This window comes from Triticum aestivum, chromosome 5B (assembly GCF_018294505.1).
Source record: "Triticum aestivum cultivar Chinese Spring chromosome 5B, IWGSC CS RefSeq v2.1, whole genome shotgun sequence".
Classification (NCBI taxonomy): domain Eukaryota; kingdom Viridiplantae; phylum Streptophyta; class Magnoliopsida; order Poales; family Poaceae; genus Triticum; species Triticum aestivum.
Genome location: NC_057807.1, coordinates 712,955,679 through 712,977,815, shown reverse-complemented (window position 1 = coordinate 712,977,815; position 22,137 = coordinate 712,955,679). Strand labels below are relative to the sequence as shown.

The 22,137-nt window shown below is 46.8% G+C and overlaps 1 protein-coding gene across 1 annotated transcript; it reads right to left on the bottom strand.

Annotated features, from left to right (window-relative positions):
- Window positions 1-5,159: 5,159 nt before the first annotated feature.
- LOC123117900 (vacuolar protein sorting-associated protein 37C) lies at window positions 5,160-7,148 on the bottom strand. The gene is made up of 2 exons (XM_044538567.1): window positions 5,767-7,148; window positions 5,160-5,530 (listed from the first exon to the last, which is right to left on the bottom strand). The coding sequence occupies exon 1, from the start codon at window positions 7,046-7,048 to the stop codon at window positions 5,795-5,797; it is 1,254 nt and encodes a 417-aa protein (XP_044394502.1). The 5' UTR covers window positions 7,049-7,148; the 3' UTR covers window positions 5,160-5,530; window positions 5,767-5,794.
- Window positions 7,149-22,137: the final 14,989 nt, after the last annotated feature.

Here is a 22,137-nt window from a genome sequence, read left to right as displayed (position 1 = left end):
TTTCTTTTTCAACTAAATTTAACTTCTCGACAAGAGGGTCGTTTGCAATTTCTCGTTCACATACCTCTTAGATAAAAATATCTATGTCAACTTGACGGGGATAATTTTCATAAACACGAAATGAAATAGATAGTTATAAAAGATAATATACCACATATGAATCATGAACCGGACGAGGGACGACGGGAATGGATATCAAAACCATGGCACTATATATATATAACAAAAAATCACACAAGTAAGAAACTTATACGAATAACTATCTAAAGCATACAAATATTTTTTTATAACAAAGATAAGAACAAGAGGCTCGCCAAGGTGGTGCCGATGACGCGATTGCACGGGAGATCAACGGCGGTGAGGACGGGGATGGGAAGGGAACTAAGTAAACCACACCTACACATATGGAAACTAAGAAGTTATTTCGAGCTCAAATTGCCTATAAATCAAATAAACTCCCACATAATTACTCCCAAAGTAAACCCACAAATCACTATACTTATAGATCATGAAGCGAGCTAAACTAGCAATGAGAGATGAAAGGATGAAGTTGCTAACCTTTTAGAACTCTTGGATGGATGGGGTGCCTCCAATCTTGACAAATTTTGGCAAAATGGAGGATAAACTCGAGCTGCTTAGGGAAGGAAATAGAGAGGAGAGAAAATGGAGGATGAACTTCTTGGTTGGACGAAGTAGCTTTATATAGGGAAGACTTACCGGGACTAAAGGTCTATCTTTAGTCCCAATGGGTGATACCAACCGGGACTAAAGGGGCTCGCAAGGGCCCGAGCCTGCCGCAACCTCTTTAGTCCCGGTTGGTATCACCAACCGGGACTAGAGGTCCCATTTGAAACGGGACCAATACTGGCCGTGCCCCATGTCGCTCCAGGCCGTTGGAACCGTGACTAATGCTCACATTAGTCCCGGGCCCAAACCCATCCGGGATTACTGCTCCGAACAAAAGGTATGTTTTCTACTAGTGTCTTCGTCCGTCTATGGATGCCCGGTGCTGACAACACCGACGCGAGCTTTCGTCTACGACGTGTCCTCGGGTATGGCAAACCCGGCGCGACGCCTTGTCAACAACGTCCTCTACCTGGCGCACCACTACCATGACACCACTGCGCCCATGACTAACTCGGTGCCTCCTTGCACCTGTGGCTCCACGGCGACTTCCTCGACAACGGCTACCCCAACTCGACATTGATGACGACGTTATTCACATGGCTAACTTGACCACGGCTACCCCACCCACACTCTCGACTACCTCGACGAATGGTACAAAGGGCTACCATATTACTTGAGCAACTTCGTCGTTTGCCACTCCATCCATGACTTCCGCGATGCATCGAGCGTTACGACTGTATGTGTGTGTGTGGGGAGGGGGTGTTCGTCGGCTTACCTTTGGATTATTATCCAATCTCACCGTCTGCGTTGCTCCCATTGTGACTGTGGGGTGATGTTGAGTAGAATGTTTAGTTAGGAAACATATGATAGACTAGGAAGTATCATGGCTTGTCTTGTTTTCCAAGTACATCATGTACTCTGATATATATGCCCATGAGGCTCAAACAATAATCAATCAATTCCACCAATCCCTCTATCTCCCTTCTAACACACACCAAGGCCTACCTGTGTGCATGCATGCTCGGACACCGGGTTTTTGTTCGTACTACAGTGTTCAATGTTGCTCAAAACTTGCTCTTTTCTAACGAGACGAGTAAAATGCTCATTTTTTTAGGTGAACAAGTAAAAGTTCTTGATAGCTAGGATTTGTGACAAGATTCTTTTTCTTCTATCATATATAAGATTAAAGGGTTGTGATCAGACAACAATCTGGTAATTTTACGAACATTGACCAAATGAAATAAGGCTTGCCATCCATTGCACATAAGCAGTCTATCAAGCTTCTCCATAGTAGGGTTTTCTTTCTTATTGGACCAAATAGATTGGTGATAACAGAGAGAGACGTGGCAGACCTTGTTCTTAACGGTTCGAGAACTCACATTAGAGAAAATCTAGAGGGCTATAAGTTTTCAAGTATCAACCAAGTCTTACAAAGAGCTTTGGCACAAGAAAGTCGAAGCAAAGATCTTAAAAAATTGAATAGGTATAAAACCGATCATCCTAATATGCATATGGTTGAGTATGATGATGAAAATTCAGACCATGAGGTCGAACATAAGATTTGAAGTTGTAAAATAATAATTTTCAATCAAATCGATGTTAACTTAATCTGAAATTCAACCAGATTGGCCAATCACTGAATTATTTCCGTTTTATGTGAATATTTCGAATTTCCTTTGTAGTTTGAATTTTATGTAGAACAGGAAAGGAGGAATTGACAGTTTGTATTCATCCACTGTGAGAGATATATACACTCATTACAAGGAGGGAGCCGTACTACTCTAACTGACTAGCTAACAGCCCTACAATCTAGCTCAGCCGATCGTGGGCAGTTGAAGCCCGAGCATGCGTGAGGCGTGCGTTATGGAGGGCTGGTGTAGACTGGTTCCAACACCCCCCGACAATCACAGCATCGCCGTTGGTGACACGAAGATTGGACCTGAACTCAGCAAATGCAGCGGTGGGTAGCCCTTTGGTCATCACGTCGGCAAGTTGTTGACTCGTGGGGACGTGAAGAACACGATATTCGCCGAGGGCGACCTTCTCGCGAACAAAGTGAATGTCAAGTTCAATATGTTTGGTGCGGCGGTGATGCACAGGGTTCTGGGCGATGTAGACGGCGGAGACGTTATCGCAGTAGATGATCGTGGCCTTGGGAAGGTCGGAGCCGAGCTCGTGGAGCAGCTGACGCAGCCAGCAACATTCAGCCACGGCGTTGGCGACGGCACGGTACTCAGCCTCTGCACTGGAGCGAGAGACCGTGGCCTGGCGCTTCGACGACCAGGACACGAGCGAGCCCCCGAGGAAGATGCAGTAGCCTGACATAGAGCGTCGTGTATCCGGGCAGCCCGCCCAGTCAGCGTCGCTGTAGGCGACAAGATCGGTCGGCGAAGAGGCGGCGATCGTCAACCCGTGAGGGGTGGTGCCGCGGATATAGCGCAGGATGCGCTTGACCATAGCCCAATGCGGCTGGCGAGGCGCGTGCATGTGCAGGCAAACTTGCTGCACGGCATACGCGATGTCCGGACGCGTCAACGTAAGGTACTGCAGGGCGCCGGTGATGCTGCGGTAGTGGGTGGCGTCGGAGATGAGCTCGCCCTCGGAGGAAGATAGCTTGGCCTTGGTGTCCACCGGCGTTGGCGCGGGGTGGCAGTCGGTCATACCAGCGCGATCGAGGAGCTCGGTGGCATACTGGGCTTGGTTGAGGAAGAACCCAGCCGCCGAGCGTTGCACTTGAATCCCAAGGAAAAAATGCAACGGGCCAAGGTCTTTGAGCGCGACGGAGACGTGTAGCTGGGCGATGATGTGCTGTAGCAGGGCATCAGTCGAGGCAGCCAGGACGATGTCATCCACGTACAAGAGGAGGTAGGCAGTCCCCATGGCGTGACGAAAAACGAAAAGTGAGGCGTCGGAGCGAGTGGCCGTGAACCCCAGGTGGCGCACGCAGGCAGCGAACGTTGTGAACCACGCCCGAGGTGCCTGCTTCAAACCATATAATGATTTGGAGAGAAGGCAGACGTCATGAGGGCGCCCGGCGTCGACGAAGCCCGTCGGCTGCTGACAGTAGACGTTCTCGGCAAGCTCGCCATGGAGAAAAGCATTCTTCACGTCAAGCTGGTGAACAGGCCACGAACGAGCGGCGGCGAGCTGCAGAACGAGGCGAATGGACGCAGGCTTGACGACGGGCGAAAACGTGTCGTGGAAGTCGATGCCGGGGCGCTGGTTGAAGCCGCGGACGACCCAGCGCGCCTTGTACCGGTCGAGAGTGCCGTCAGCCAGGTGCTTGTGCCGGAAAACCCACTTGCCGGTGATGACGTGGGCTCCCGGTGGCCGAGGGACCAGCGACCACGTACCGTTGGAGCGAAGAGCGTCGAACTCCTCCTGCATGGCCGCCCTCCAGTTGTCGTCCCGCAGGGCCATGCGGACAGAGGTGGGGATCGGCGAGACGGGCGGCGTCGTGGCAGTGAGGACGTAGTCGCGATCGTAGGCTGTGTTACGGCAACGAACACCAGCGCGTGCACGGGTGACCATGGGGTGGCCAGTGGCGATGGAGGGGCCCGGGGCGGCAACTGTAGACGAAGGAGATGGCGCCGTCGACCGAGCTGTAGAGGCAGCGAAGCCGGGTGGAGCAGACCCAGCAGATGTAGGCGAGTGGGCGGGGGAGTCCCCCGCCATGGCAACGGAGCCAGAGGGAGCGGGGCCGGGCGTTGAAGGGCCGGCCGTGGCGGCCGGGTCGCTCGAAGGGGGCACGGCCGCGGCATCCGACGGGGCCGACGCCACGGGAGTCGAGGCAGGAGGCGCGGGAGGTCCGCGTCGACCCCGGCGAGGAGCAGGCACCCCGGAACGAGGCTGGAGCAGCGGCTGGTTGGCAGAGCCGACGAGCAGCGGCGGTGGTGTAGTGGCCGTCGAGGATCCAGCAGCCTGCACAAAAGGGAACTGTGTCTCGTCGAAGTGAACGTGACGGGACAGAAGCACACGCCCGGAGACTGGATCGTAGCAACGATAGCTGGAGTGATCAGTAGGATAGCCGAGGAACACACAAGCAACGGACCGCGGCGCGAGTTTGTGGGCAGCAGTAGAAGCCGTATTGGGGTAGCATAGGCACCCAAAAACGCGGAGGTGTGCGTACGACGGCGGGGAGCCAAAGAGCAGTTCGTAGGGTGTGTGTCGGCGGCGTGGGCGACATGGACGACGATTGAGGAGATATGTGGCGGTGGAGAGGGCATCGGGCCAGAAGGTGGTGGGGGCGTGCGAGTGAAAGAGAAGGGTGCGCATGCCGTCGGTGAGAGTGCGGATGATGCGCTCAGCGCGACCATTTTGCTGGGTCGTGTATGGGCAAGATAATTGGAAGAGGATCCCGTGAGAGGCGAGGAACGAGCGAAACGCGCGGTTGTCGAACTCACGGCCGTTGTCGGTGCGGAATTGGAGGATGGGGCGCTGGAATTGGGTGGCTACATACGCACGAAAAGTGATTAGTATCTCAAAGACATCCGATTTACGACGCAACGGGAACGTCCAAGCATAATGGGTGTGATCATCCAACACAACAAGAAAGAAAGAAAAACCGGAATTACTCACAACCGGAGATGTCCAGACGTCACAATGCAATGTATGAAAGGGAGAGGGAGCAACATGGGAGGATTCCTGAAAAGGAAGTCGGAGTATGTTTTCCTAGCTGACAAGCATGGCATGAGTGTTCGTGCACTTTATTACATTTGAAAGGAAAGGTAGCTAAAACCCTAGATAAAGCGGCGTGCCCGGGATGGCCGAGGCGGGCATGCCAGAGCGTGGAGCTGGTTGTGTCGGCGAGGAGGGCAGTCGCGGTGGTGTGAGGCGCGATGCGAAGCGGGTAGAGCTCGTCAGGACTGTCACATCGGAGCACCACCGTCCCGGAATGCAGATCCTTAACAGAGAAGCCAAACGGGTCAAATTCCACGGAAACAAAATTGTCACGAGTAAGTGCACGAACAGAAATTAAGTTCTTAATGAGAGAAGTGGAAACTAAGATGTTATTAAGATGGAGAGGCCGAGAGGAGGTGGGAAGAGCGGTAGAGCCGACATGTGAGACAGGGAGAGATGTGCCGTCACCAACTATGATATGAGTGGGATGGTGACGAGAAGAGGTGAGAGAGAGAGTACCGGGATGGGCAGCCATGTGTGAAGATGCTCATGTGTCAAGGAACCAATCACCTCCCCCCGAGTAGGGTTGCTGCTGCATCGAGAGGAGGGCATGCTGGAGCGCCGGCGTCTCCCATGGGTTGCCAGCCGTCGGGGCGTGCGCTGGTGCAGGGGCTGGCAGGACCGAGCCGACGGGGGAGTAGGGGCCGTACTGCGCAGGAGGGAAGGCGCCGTAACCCGTCGGGGAAGGAGCGACGCCATAGCCCAGCGCGGATGGTGGCGCGCCGTAGCCCGGCGCAGACGAAGGGGCGCCGTAGCCTGTCGCGGAGAAGCGGAAGGCCGCAGGGCGGGGCCCTAGAACACCGGTGCCCGGAGGACGCTGCTGCACCGGCCAAGCCTGAAAAGTGCCCGTCCAGGGGTTGAAGACGGGGGACGCCGCGGGCGCGGGCTGGCGTGGAGGTGCAGCGGGGGCGGCAGGCGGGGGCGGACCACCACCGTTAGTGCCCTTGCGACGCTTGCGGCCGCGTTGGCCACCCGATGGAGGAGCAGCCTGCGGCGGCGCCGGCGCGGGGGCCGGGGGAGCAGGAGGTGCCGGGGCGCGCCCGGCGTAGAGCGCCGTGGCGGTGTCGTGCGCCGCCAGATGAGTGAGGCGGCTCTCCTCGCGCAGCAGATATGTCCGGGCCTGAAGAAACGTCGGCTGCTTCGTCTCGTCGTAGGTGAGGACGGCGACGGCGTGGTCGAACTTGCGACTCAGGCCGCGGATCATGTTGGTGACGATGGCCTTATCGTCCTGGCGAAGACCGCAGTCGGCGAGGGTGTCGGCGATCGTCTTGAGCCGGGTGCAGTACTCCTGGATCGAGAGGTGCCCTTGGAAAAGGGAGTGGAACTCCTCGAGCGCATGAACACCTTGCTGGGTGCGGTTGGAGAGGAACAGCGTGCGGATGGCCGTCCAAAGGATGTACGCCGTCGGGTTGTCGACGCGGATGGCGGCGGCGATGTCCTTGGAGACGGAGCCGTACAGCCAGCGGATGATGCACCAATCGATTTGCGTCCAGATGGGATCAGAGCGACGGGAGCGTGCGTCGACGCTGCCGTCGACATGGTCGGTGATGGCGAAGGACTGGAGAAGCGCGTTCATGAAGGAGAGCCAGAGGGTGTAGTTGGGGGGAACGAGCTCGAGGGTGGGCACGGCGGACTGGATATTGAGAGTGAGGATGGAGTGGAAGGGAACCGAAGACGGGTCGCTGCCGGCGAACGGGTTAGTGCCGCTGCTGCCGGATGAGGCTTCGGAGAAGATGTCCATCGGAGCAGAGGGAGGCGGAAGCGAGAGTGTCCAAGGAACTAGGAAGATGATACCATGTAGAACAGGAAAGGAGGAATTGACAGTTTGTATTCATCCACTGTGAGAGATATATACACTCATTACAAGGAGGGAGCCGTACTACTCTAACTGACTAGCTAACAGCCCTACAATCTAGCTCAGCGATCGTGGGCAGTTGAAGCCCCAGCATGCGTGAGGCGTGCGTTATGGAGGGTTGGTGTAGACTCGTTCCAACATTTTAAACCCAAAATTTGGACTTGAAACTAAAACATTAAGTTTCTCTCAAACTGGCCTATATGTGTCGACCTGGTTGTTTTGTAAGACATCTGCCAAAAAAGCCGTGGTTGTACTGTATGTAATTTACATCATTCATCAACATCAAGCATTATATCTGCATTAGCCTGTACATGCATGTCATCCCCATCTTGGGAGTAAAAATCATGCATGCATGGATCGCGCGAGGCAGGGGACAGTGACCACCGTACTGCGTAGCACTGGACAAGCAGTGCTGTACTATGGACAAATTTTGAATTGGATCTGAATTTGATGCGTGTATTAATGGGTGTCAGTCAGACCATATACTACTGTATATAGATCGTGCCAAATTAATTATGTGAAATACTGTGCGCGCAACTTTGTATACAGTTTACTACACACGACTACTGCTTGGCCCCCAAAACGCAGGGCCCCCAAAACACCGGCCACCGAAATAGAAAGTTCACAGTTTATTTTCCTTTTTTTCGGTCCAGTTTATCTGCATTTTATCAGCAACATCAGCCCTCAACACGTACATCCATGATTAGCATGCACTAGTAGAAAAACTACTTTACGTAATACACATTAGTTTCAGTTTATAAATGACCCGGCACTAATGATACCATTAGTCCCGGTTCGAACAGCTATGCATTAGTCCCGATTCATTTGTGACTTATAGTATCGGTTGGTGCCTCCAACTGATACTAAAGGGGTCATGGCCTTTAGTACCGGTTGGAGCCACCAACCGGTACTAAAGGTGGCGCATTGCCATCGGCCAAGGGCGGAGCTGGGCCCCAGGCAACCTAGGCAATGGCCTGGGGCGCGAGAAATATCCCAGCCTATATATCTAGAGAGAAAAAACTGGCCTGGGGCGCAGCCCATTTCCTCCCTTTCTTGCTGGGCCATTGGCCAGCTCAATAACAAAAAAGTCAACGAAAACCAGAAAGAAAGAAGGGCTTGTGCTGCTTGTAGCGTACGGGAGTCCTTTTGACGAGAAAAGGAAGATGACTTAATGAAAGATTTCTCTTGCTACTTGCCACAATTTCCAAATCGCAATTTCTCTTGCTAGTTTTCTTTTGCAGGGAATTTCTCTTGCTAGTTGCCACTGTTTGATGCTTGATTGAAACATGATCTTTAATTCTTAATGCTTTTTCCTTTTTATATTATTTTCCTTAGTTTCATAGTTCTGCAGAGAACATAAATGAGGAATCTGATTTAGTAATTCACATTTTGCATTTGTTAAACCTGGTATGTTAAAAAAACACCCGAATGCACCGATTTGCAATTCAAAATTTATACTTTCTTTGTGGGAAAACATCCGATCTATTCGTCTTCAATCGTGTTAGTATAATTCAGTAGATAGTCGGAAAGTCATCGTGCTAAGGCACCAGCGCACCTGAACAACAACTGTCGCCGATGAAGATAAACGTAGGAAAGATCCAACCTGAGGAGACATGAACATAGACGAACAGAGACCGGATCCGAGCAGATCCATAAAAGACAACCATCGACCGAATTATGCGAGACCCGCCGGAAAAACACCTCCACATGCTCTCCGACGATGCTAGAGGCACCACCAGGATGGGGCTAGATGGGGAAAACCTTATTCTATCTTCATGCCATCTCGCCTTGCTGAGAGGACATAAATCCTAAAAAAACTCAAGGAAATATCTAAAAACGAAGCACTCCCGCCGAAGTGTCGAGATCCACCATGCCCCATAGACCTAAGGCCAAAGGAGACGAGGCAGATCGGCGGTGTCGCCGACAGGAGGCGGGAACCCTAGTCACATGTTCTCTTTGAGGAGTGGCGTATTGTTTCTTTCAAAATTTATACTTGAAGGTTGAGCTTCTTCTACTATTGAACATGCAACCATAGGAGCCTCATATCAATCAATCAGTTGATTTGGTACCATCTTTTGTATCATTTATATTTTGATATTGTTTTTAATATGTCTGACTTTATTGTGTTTGAGTTTTTATTAGTTATTTATGCCACATAGCTTGACTTTTATATGCCTTGAAACTAATTTTTTGTGGAATCGAGCAGGAGGGGTGGTGGTGGTAATTTTTTGACCCTTAGGTTCTCGCCTGGGACGTCATCAATCCTGGCTCCGCCACTGCCACCGGCAGTGCACAATGTTTAGTCCCACCTAGCTAGTTGAGAGGAGTACGCATCGGTTAATAAGCTCCACCGCGGCTAGCCGGCTACCGTGTCGAGCTCCTCTCTAAATAGGCCTTTGTGGGCCTATTGCAAGTCTTCTGCCCTGTGGGGCCTACTGGGCCGTATGGGTGTCAGCTCAGTAGGCGGGCTGCTTTTGCTTTATTTCACAAAAAATTAAAAAAAATTGACGCGCCTTAAGCCATGTGGTGGGCATGTGGTCCCGGTTCGTGTTGAACCGGGACTAAAGGAGGGACCTTTAGTCCCCATCCTTTAGTGCTGGAAGGACCTTTAATCCCCATCCTTTAGTGCCGGTTTCCAAAATCGATACTAAAGGTCCTTACGAACAGATATTAAAAATCGTTTTTTTACTAGTGATACATGATCGATTTACTATGCTCCACTCCACGGTCGAGTACGTGCGCTGCGCTCCACGGTACATGGATTCAGTGGCCCGCACAAGGCCATGCATGCAGCTACATGCAAAATCACATGCATGATGCTTTATCCTCGACCGACGATCTGTTTACTACTGTAGTCCTTACTCCATATCCATCATTCCTTTCTTTTGTTCACCCAATGTATCTACCACAGCCTCTCAATAGTCTTATTATTTTTTGGAAATGATAAATCCTGAATGTTGGGATTTTAAGCATGGCAATCCAAACATTTTTCATGGCATCTTTATTTCACACGAAGATGGCAAACATGGCAATTTTCTGACAAAAAACTAACTGGGACAAAGTTGCCATGTTTTAACAACTAAACTTGCCACCTCGCGTCAACTAAACTTGCCATAAAAAAATATTCAGGATGACGTGCTTAAAATCTGAACATTCGAGATTTATCGGTGTCCTTATTTTTTATATATTTAAATTTCATTTCAATAATTTTAGTGCTCAAAATCTTGCATCAGTGTGTAGGGTATGCGTGCGCTACATTGCCCGTCTAATGAACCCATCTAACTAGGTTACCGCTCCCTTTGTGCTTTATTTGTATATATGCGAATCTTTTTTTTTTGCTTCATATTTGTACATGAATCTGACTCGGGGTATTCTCGTCAAAATAGTGGTGTTTAGTCTTTAGTGGGCCGTGTATATAGAGGTGTTTTTTTGAATAGTTTGAATTGCTTACCGCATGTGTCACATGGTGTGTATATAGAGGTGTTAATTTGGTCCCAGCTCCGCAAAGTCCGATCCTTGCATCCCTTTGCCAGCCACGTGAGTAATTAATTTCTCTTGCCGGAGACAAAATTTTACCACCCCAACGCTTCAAAATCACTTACTACATCCTTAAAATGCATTTAAAAATTACTAAGAGATGAGATAGATAGTTTCAGGATACCGATGCTCTATGGATCTCGATGAAATTCACTGCACAGATAGGACGTAGTTGGTCACATGCACATGGGTCTGCCGGGGAACAAGAACAATGAAGGCAGTACGTAGCAGTAGTGTGATCGAGACTGGCACAGGTTAGCTAAATATATTTGGTTTTGCTATTTTTCAGGCGCCTGAATACTTTTTCCTGCGTCATGTCTTTTTTGTTTGGCACGGCGGACCTCGCTGAAGAAGAAGAAACTTCACGGGAGAAGAAGCAGCCTCATTACTTATCTTAGAAGAAAGAGCAGCCACATTATCTATCTTAATTAGGTGGAAGTAGCAACACCATTATCTATGTAGAAGTGGGTGGGTGTGCACGAGGGTCGCCGGAGTTGTGCACTGATGATAGGGGGACTAGAGGGGGGGGGGGGGGGGGGGGGGGTCGGGGGGGGCCGTGGCGAGAAATTGCGATATATTGATGGGCGATGGGCGATGGCGACAAAACAAAACGCTGCAGCGTAGTAGCGTTTTCAGGACGTGTGCATGCATGCGGTCTCTCTTGATCTTTGCTAACCACGAATAATATCGTGTGGTCGACCGATCAGCCGGGACCATGAACATGCATATACTCCCTTCGTTTCTTTTTAGTCTGCATATAAGAATCGGTCAAAGTCAAACATTGTAAAGTTTGACCAACTTTGTTTGAAAAAATATCAACATCTATAATACTAAAACTATATGGTATGAAAATTAATTTCATGACGCATCTAACAATATTGATATTAATCTTGATATTTTTCTTATAAACTTAGTCAAAGTTGATAAAGTTTGACTTTGACCAAATTTTATATGCAGACTAAAAGGAAACAGAGAGAGTACTACAAACTACTCCTATGTCTACACCGACTACACGTACGCATGAAGGCAGGCATGCAGGTATTGCTTTCTCCATCCTAATCTCAATCTCGATTTTGATGTCGATCTTTTACAATTACAGTTACTGGTTACTTGCATTGCGTGGACGGTTGTTGGAACACTAGCAGCTCAGATTCTACACGCGTATTTCGCTAAGCCGTTGCATGCATGCCTAGGTACATAGTACGCTGGTGCAGTTGATGCCTAAACCTCCACAAGTCAACAATCAATCGTGCAGCGAAACGATCTGTGGTTGGATGGTTAGACAGATAGTGGTATCCTCAACTCATTAGGATTCAAGATGATATGCTGGGTCAGTCTCTCGAAGGTGCTTACATATATATATATATATATATATATATATATATATATATATATATATATATATATATATATATATATATATATATATATATATATATATATATAGGGAAAATCCATCCTACCACCCGGTGGTAGTTACCCCACATGTCTCATATACTACCATGTGGTACTATATATATACTATTTTATTGTTTTAAATATGTTCATGTACTATATCTAAAATATTTCAAAGCAAGTTACATGAAAAAATTGCATATGAGCCCATAGTTTTTGTTATATTTGTAAAATACGTAGGTATTTGTATGTAAAAATGAGCATACTCAAAAAATGGTACATACTGCCTAAAAATAAGTATATATACTACCTAATAATTGTTATATACTACATACTACACGTACATACTCTCGATTCCGACAGATACTACATACAACATACAAAACGCAAGTGGTGGTAACTACCACTGCTTGTAGGAAACATTTGTCCTATATATATATATATATATATATATATATATATATATATATATATATATATATATATATATAGGGATAGGTTATGTGTGTGCGCATTTATATGAATGAGTGTATGTATGAGCGCTTGCGTTTGTATTGTGTTCAAAAGAAAAACAATCAATTGTGCATGCATACTCATCCATGATGTAAAAGTTTTGCTTTACATCTAAAAGAAGAGCTTTTCAAAGGCAATTGGCAAGGCACGCCATATATATACTGACAATACCCACACACAAAGGTGGCACCTGAGCTGCATGCATGCATGCGCTGTTCTTCAAATCAAGTTTGCAGATTATATCACGCACTACCGGACGTACGTCTATCGTTCCATCAATAGATTTGTCCTTAATTAATTCCTCTGTTGCCTTGATGAATTATTTTGAACTTACTACGTGCATGCAAATGCAATTTTAACCGGTAGCTGTGAGAGTGACAGGGCATTCTCGTCGCGTTATTAGAGCGCTTTTTAAGTCGGCACTACTCCACTACATGAGCTTGCTGGTCCTGCCTCCATGTATGCCCGGCCACCCGGTTTTTGTACTCACTACTGTGTAAAATGTTCCTTAAATTTTATTTAGTTGGTTTTCTTGTGAAAAGGCCAAAGTTCATAAAGTAACTACCAAAAATACCTTTATTTAGTTGGTTTTCTTGTGAAAAGGCCAAAGTTCATAAAGTAACTACCAAAAATACCCATACAAATTGAAAAATAAATTTAAATATCCTTGAAAGTGGCGGAGTCTTCTTCTTCCAAGTTGGCCTTTGTAGATAGTCGTGGACCGAAAAGTTATTCTTGGAGGCGTTTCCCAAATATATTTTTAGGCACATTCGCTATCTCTGGTCGGATTGATGTTTTGGATGAAGGAAAGGTTGGAGTGACGGATGAACAATCATTAGTGGAGATGCAGTGGCAGCGACATGACACGACAGTGATGAACCTCTTTGCTGCCGGAAATTTGGGCAGATCTCTGCGTGCCTTCTCTTTTCTGGTTCTTTATAATTGCACGTAGGGGTTTTGTGGTGGGGCCCACATTTCATGCATGGCCAGCTCCATGTACGCACGCCACGTAAGTATGTAAAAATGTCGATGTCGGCAGACCAACTAGGTGCTGCCGCTGGTTGTATTATTCATGCATGTATGCATGCTAGCTACTCTACGCGCGGCAACGTACGTACAGTAAGTAAAGTCCCCTCCCTCTCTATATATATCATATCAGTGAGATATCACGTATATACAGTACATGGGTAGATGCATTGTACGTACAAATTAAGTTTGGTATCTCTTACGATCGGTGTGCAGCTGCGAAGGTACCTACACAGATATGTACACCAGTTGGGAACACGTCGTATATATGTACGTAGGTGGTGTGACTCACTCACATCACACGCATGCATACATGGTTCCAGCGGGAGAGGGGGACCGCTACGTCATATAGATCGATGCCGACCACATCGATTCACGCTTCAGCTACCCACCTAGCTAGCATGCGTACATTTCAGTGTACAGTCCGTATAGTATGCCCTTCCATATGAGTTAAGATTATTGTGTGTTGCTGCATGCATGTGTATATACCTGTCTCCTTCGTCTGTCAGCGTACGCACAGTCCACTATAGTGCAGTGCGTTCCTAACGCTCCAGCCTCTCTCTCTCTCTCTCTCTCTCTCTCTCTCTCTCTCTCTCTCTCTCTCTCTCTGCCGTGTGTGTGTGCGACCAGAGCAAGCGCATGCATGCATGCAGCTACATACAAAACCAATCATTCAGTCATGATGAATCATCGATCCTCCATCCTCCATCCATACAGATGTGTATATGCTTCATTCGCAACAACAAAAAATGTGTATATATGCTTATCCTTATTCTTCATCCATCATTCCTTCATTCACGCGCACCAATGAGAACGTTCCAAGCGATCAATCACTACTCCCTAAATTGTCTTTTCTCATCCCATCCATGTCATGTCGATGTGGAGAGGACTACATGCTCCTACCTTAGCTACACTGAGGGAGCCAATTAATCATCCATCCATGCTGCACCATCGGAGGTACATCTATGCACGCAATAACTAATTTAACCAATACTCCTTCTGTTCGAAAAAGCTTGTCCCAAGATTGTTTCTCAAATGAATGTATCTTGCACTAACTTAGTGCTACATGCACCCATTTGGTGGACAAACTTTTTCGGACAGAAGGAGTATATATTAAGCATAGCTACCCCAACATGTACAACATATAAGCCACACCAATATTAGAGCATGTCCAATACTAATAGTATAGCGTGTTGTTGGCTATGTTATATTGACATGTCATGTAAAGCTATCATTTAATCACTCATATAATAAGGTTGGCTATAAGGTTGATTATAAGACTAGTACTTTTTCCACCTTATCTTTCCCCTTTCTTCCAATTTATTGTATTGGCCTAGGTACACGTGTAGAGGCATGCCCTTGCCTGACAGTCCACTCCCTTTAATTTTACATGTCTCCCTTTATCATATAGGCAAAAGTGTCATGTAAGAAGACTATGCCCTTGCTATTATACAATGCTATTATGCCGAACGCTCTAATTGGTCTATAAGATGACAAATATATTCCTTTGTCCTTGCTCGTTGAATTTCCAGGCCATCGGATCCCTACATCTAGATTAATCATGGCGCATATGCATTAACTTCATCGACTTTGTCAGTACTATTTATTTATTTATTTTTGTGAGGAGTCAACTCAGTCACTTGCCTGGCATACTGGCCACACCTTTGACTAACACCCACAAGTAGGGAGACACATATTAAGGAAACCCTCCCTCGAGCTTCTGGGTTCATGTCTTACTAGGTCGGTTGTTCGCTCTAGAGCTTGAACCCAATATTAAATAACCAAGTTAATGATTTAAAATATGATTTTTATGAGCAAATATACAAATCTATTTATAGCCAAAGATGGTTAGAGAGGGCCCATTCTGGAGATATACAAGTCTATTTGAAAAGGAGAGGAAAACATTGCTCATGATCCAATTCTAGGACAAGGGCACCAATGACCAATGCCACCGAATTTGGCTCATAGGAAGGATTTAATGATTAAGAAAATAGTCCTTACATAATAGAACACTTGGCATGCCAACAATCATCGTCGCCACTCTTTTCGTAGGCGTATTCCAACAAATCCTACATTGATCACCATGTTCTCCGCCCTGTGTCTAGTGGTTACCGTCGCTCCTTTCGCCCCGATAAACAATAACATATTAATATCAAGAGTACACCCCGCCTCTGCAACTTGGCACAATGTCAATAGCTAATCGAGACATCAATGATGAACACATCTAAATTATTAAAAAAAGAAAGGGAAAAAATAATGTGGCCACAATAGTCAGATAGCAATATCAACCACCCTGGTGGCAGCACCCGAACTGCGAGAAACTTTCTCCAAAAGTGACGCCTTTCGAAATGAAATTATGCACGGGTGACTTGGGAGGTCAGATCATGTGATTTGACGACGAAGAGCAAATTTGAGGCTTTGAGCAATCATTGCCCGAGCTTGTTGTAATCCTCTGGCTCCTTGTCGATGATGGACTAGCACGTCGGCAAAATCACATTTGAGGGCGCCATTCCTCGAGAAACACGTATGGCGATCACGAAAACGAAAAGGAAGCTAGCAGCTCAGCAGCTCACAACTGGACTTCAGACAAAAAACTCGACCGATGGTGGACAAAACAGCAACCGTTAGATATTTATAGGTGGCAAAACACGCATGAATGGGCGAGTCATGTTCATCCAGACGACAGATTGACAACACAACACGGGAAGGCATAGGAAGCTGCATGCACGCTGGTTTTTGCGTTCACGTCCATACATCCATCCATGCTGTCCAAATGGAAAAAGTTGTCCACGCATGCATGCATCAACGACGTACACCGGCCAGGAGTATAGTAATTATCTCATCTAGAGTAGTATAGTGATCTAAACGCTCTTATATTTCTTTTCCGAGTGAGTATTTAGTAGCCAAGAATGTGCAAGTACATCCGAGGAGATCGAATATATACATGCCACGGCTAGTTAAGTTCAGCTGCTCCTGTAATAATCCTTTCGTCGTTCATATTTCGCGGGTGCTTTTGTCCTTTCATTTGTTCAACCAGCTAAATGATCTGACCAAGGGGGCATTTTCGTCAGATTAGTGATCTTTTAGTCGGCAGCGTACGTGTCTGGTCCTTCCCATCTACAATCCTGCAATGTCGATTGATGCCCTGCAATGTCCTTGCTCGGTTGCCGGGGACGAAGTTCATTTTCACCACCCGGTTAGCCAGATAGTAAGTAAATAAATACCCAAAAGTTGGCTCCAATAGTTGGAATGTAGGATCAACGCGTGCATACCGCTAGAGGAAAATCATGTGAGTAATCACATCACATGATTAAAGACAATGCGTAGTAGGATTAATGGGGGGGGGGGGGGGGGGGGGGGGGGGCGTAATAATGGCAAGGCTCAGCTCAAAACTATGTAACCAAGTTGCACTTCGTTTTTTAGGATACATGCACTTGTATTAGTAGACAATGAAAGTATTTCGACTAACATAATTTAAACTGTTATTTTGATATATTCTCTTATGCTCCACCTTTTGTACTTATTTATTTGTGATTTTTTTAACTAGCTATAATTTAAACAGTTATTTACTCACCCATACCCCCATTCTCCAAGGCGCAAAAGCTCCATAACCTCTACATTCCTTGGTCAAATCATTCCATTCCTTTTGAGGGAGAAGAGAGACGAGCCCCCAGATTTATATTTTCACCGAAGGAATTTGGGTTCGCCTTTGAGTTCATTGAGTAATTGTTACTCTTGGGGTTGCAGACTCCTAGGCAGTTGGAGTCACAGGAGAGGAATCAACTTGTGACTTACCACGCTGTTTGTAAAAGTTCGGAGTCCGCCTCAAGGTCTATGACGAGTGGTTGGGAATTACCTTCGTGGTGATATCTCAATGAGAAGAGGGTAAGCTTTCATGGTGTTGGTGTGCCTTCGTGGTAACACCAATCCCTTCAACGGTGACTAGATTTCTTTCATGGACGTGAACATCGAAATACATCTTAATATGTGTGGTGTTCCGTTATTCCTAACCCTCATTTACTTCTAGTTGACTTTGGTTAGTTTGACCTTAGGCTGGTCATAGTGGGGAGTAACTTAGACTAGTGTCATGCATATGACACTAGTCTAAGTTACTACCTTCATAATGCAAAGTAACATAATAGTAGTATCATAGATGGCTTCATTTATTAGCTCGTAGACTCATCTTGTCTTGGAAAGCGCTATGTTACAGTAACATATTATGTTACCACCTCTCATTAATTATTTGCCACATAAGCAAAATTTTCTCGAAGTGTGCTATGTTACTAGCTAAGTTACTCCCACTATGACTAGCCTCACAAGCGCCACATAGGCTGTATATCTCAGTGTAGCATTGTTTGTGCCTTTACTTTGTATTACACGTGGCCTAGACCTGTAACAATACCGAAAAAGGCTTTCGCCCCGCTTTATAGATAAAGCACCGATCCACAAGCATCACGATATAAACTCACGCCACCACCACACATGACACACACACCCAAGGTAAGATACAAGGGTGCCGAGCACCGTCACACCACCCCAATGACCACCAAGCCACTACAAATGCGCGAGGATGACCCGCTTGGAGCCAACGGAGACCTCCAATCCTCCGAGGAGAGGTGAGATGTAAAAAGACGGAGCAAGTACTCCAAAATGGTGCCTCCTAGAAGGGAACGACCACTGATAGCCGCTACCATCCGATCCCAAAGATCGAGTTTTCACCTGGAGCAACTCAAAGGAGTAAGGGCACCGCGACGGAGCCTTCATGAAGGATACGGTGTCCATGGACACCGCCGCCGTCGGCCAATTCAAGATTGGGCAAGTGATGTACCCCGGCACGCCCACCCCTCCGACGAATCCTAGCTCCACCAACCACCAACGAACATCCACCCGCGTGGCCATGGCCGCTCGCCCACACCCAAGGCGCAAGTTCTCCCACGAATGCCGTGCCTCCCGCCGCCAGGGCCGCCGCCAGGGCCGCCGCCCTGCATCCAAACGCCCCCAAGACCGACCAAAGTGAACGGCTTTGGACCAAAGAGCATACCCGGCCGAAGAGACCGCAGTATACGTCCGCCTCGAACAACGCCGGAGCGGTGTCAGCCCACACACGGCCGGGGAATGGGGGAGGGGGGGGGAGCAAACGCACCCGGGCCGCCACACCCCTGTGCCAGCGATGGGTGGCCCAAGATCGTCGGTGCCTCCCATCCCTCCAGCCTACCTCCCCACCGGACACCTCCTGTGTCGCCCCACCTTGGCGGCAAACGCAGCTCCACGTGAGGCCACCAATGTACACCCATCCACCGGCAAGAAGAGACCCGAAGGACCGCCGCCAATCGCGAAGGAAGCCCAAAGAGGAGCCCAACTGGGCTGCCTGCCGTCGTCCAGCCGCTGTAGCCTCCGGATTCCGATCGGCCTGCCCACCGACCAGCCGCTGTTGCGCACCACCACCTGCCGTGGCCATGGCAGGGGCGGAGACCAGCAGCCTGCACCACCCTCAGCCCGCGCCGCTCGACCCAAGAACTGGCCTCGACCTCGCCACCCTCAGCATGAATGTAACTAAGATACAACCTATAGTTCTTTATTTACTTCTTGATAAGAAAAATAATTTTACAATATAGAAATGGACTGTGCTAATGTCCGTTCGACCGGAATATAACAACAGCTCCGGACGATTTTAAAAGCAAGAGCCCCAGTGCCAGAGCAACATGCGAGTCGGTCTACAATTCATTTCTAAGTCTTGCATGCATGCATGCATATAAAACAAACCTGATGATATCAGCAAAGATTCCAACGTATTTCAAAATAAAAAATGTTTTACAGCTCAAACCGTCGATCGGATCGAAAAATTGTTTTCACAAAAAAGAACCGTCACGACAAGATCTTTGAAATTAGATCCCATATTGATATGTTCCGACGAATTTTTTTCCGGATAAAAAAGTTACCATGCCTAGGGTATGTAGGTTATCACGTCTATGACACATAAGTTACCATGGTGTTGCAAACCAATCTGTGGTTGGATAGTTAGAGGGACAGTGGTATCCCCAACCCACCAGGGTTCAAGTCCTGGTTCTCGCATTATTTTTGGATTTATTTTAAGATTTCCGACGATACGCTTTCACTGGGAGGAGACGTTCCCAACGACGACGAGGCGCCTACAGTGACCTCGTAAAATCTTAAAATGATACACCGACTCAGTCTCTCGAAGGTGCTCATAGGGGTAGGGTGTGAGTGTGTGCATTCATAAGATGAGTGTATGCGCGTACGTATGAGTTCTTGTGTCTGTACTATGTTCAAAAAGTTACCATTGTGTTTACATAGACGAATTTCGGACATGAAATGATTTCCTCCAACTTCCCATATGCAAATGCACTAAAAGGGTAGAAAACCTAATGTCATCATAGATTCTCCCTATTTCAAAACTTTGGAACTCAAACCGTCTGCCCGACGCAAAATGCGTTTTCACAAAAAAAAATCCGTCACGGCAAGACCTTCGAAACTAGATCCCGTGTTGGCATGTTCCCACGACTTTTTTTTTCCGGTCAAAAGTTGTCATGTCTGGGCTAAGTATGTTATCAACTATGGCATGCGTATAGTGCCATCTTATTTACACAGATGTTATATGGAGATTTGTTTTCAACAGTTTTTGTCCTCGGTCAAAGTTACCACGGTGTTTTGCTATTTACATAAAAGTTGTCGGGGTATGTTTTCAACAAATTCCTTCCCCCCTCGTCAAAATTATCGTGGTGTTTGTATCTACGTGATCAAGCCCCGGTGCGTATATTACCATGCTATTTACATAGAAGTTACCGGTGATATGTTTTCAACGACTTTTTTCATGGGGCAAAATTATTGTGGTGTTTGTACCTAAATTATCAGGTCCGGAAGACTATATTATCATGCCATTTACGCAAAAAATATCGGTGATATGTTTTTAACATCTTTTTCCCAAATTCGAAATTATCATGGTGTTTGTACCGAAATTATCAGGTCCGAGAATCTATATTAGCATGCTATTTACAAAAAAATTGCCAGTCATATGATTTCAACAACTTTTTTTCACGTGTCAAAATTATCGTGGTGTTTGTACCTAAGTTATCAGGTCCGCGAGCCTATATTATCATGCTATTTGCACATAAGTTGTCGACGGTACGTTTTTAACATCTTTTTTACCCTTGTTTTTAACCGGGGTAAAAATATTATCGTGTTGTTTGTAAGTGAGTTATCAGCTCTACTATGCGTATACCACCATGTTATTTACATATGAGTCACCGGGGGTGTTTCAAACTTTTTTTTCCTGGTTAAAAGTTATCACGTTTGGTCTAAGTAAGTTATCAGCTCTGATGTGCGTGTATTACCATGCAATTTACAGAGAATTTACTATGAGTATGTTCTTAACAATTTTTTTCATGGGTCAAATAGTTACCGCGGTGCTTTGTATGTGAGTTATCATCTCTATGGTGCGTATATTACCATGTTATCTACACACAAGTTTGGTAACCACATGATGAACAGCTAGATAATTTGAACATGAACATTTTGATAACTATTTACATGAATGTGCTGATAACTATATAAAACCATGATGATAATTGTACCTTTAGGATGTCGATAACAATTCCGCGGGCTACTGCTTAACTACACCAGCATCGAAAAGTCAGAGAAATGACGTGACAAATTTTTCATTGAACGAAGGTTGGCTATTATAGCAGAGATGAATCTAGTTAAAATAGTAGATTATCCTGTAGTCACCAGAAAACAAGCTCTAGGTGAGTTTGTTAGTTGCCAAATTTCTATACCAAGACAATGTGTGGTCGATTCCCACATAGCTCTTATTTTTGCATTAAAAAACAACTTTCTGCTCGTTCTAAAACAGGTCGGGGGCATGTACACCATGAGATCGATCTCCCAGCCCACGTACTAGAAAAGATCGGGATCAACCTCTGTCAAAAATATCGCTGCTGCCCACGTATGAGGATCAACCTCCGCCCAAAAATTTCGCTGCCCATATACAAGAAAAAAGGAATCTGATTTAACTTCCCTTGTGCCAATAAAAAAGGAAACAGACCCCGCCTATCACGTTCACGATCTCTAAAAATCCAAGCGAAATCATCCGGAGCGACCGCGGTGAACGAAATCATCGGAAGCGAGCGCAGAAAACTGCGGGAAAGAAGAAGAAAACACGGGGTCGCGCATGACCGTAGGATCTAGAACGGACGAGATCCAATGCGTTCGGATCCGTTGCAGAATTCCTGCCGACTGGATTTTAGCTTCGTCGTATAGAAATATATGTTGATGATATTTGCTAGGAGTACTGCAAAACAGGCTAGCAATGGAGGGCGCCTACTATGGTAGAATAGCGAAGGGAACGAAAGAAAAGAAAAAACGCTGCCGCGGTGCTATGCTAAACTTTGTTTAAGAAAAAGAGATCCATGGCTTGTAAATCAGTAAATGGCACTTGTAGTAAAAATAAAATGGTACGTGGCACTATGCTAGGACACCCAATCTTT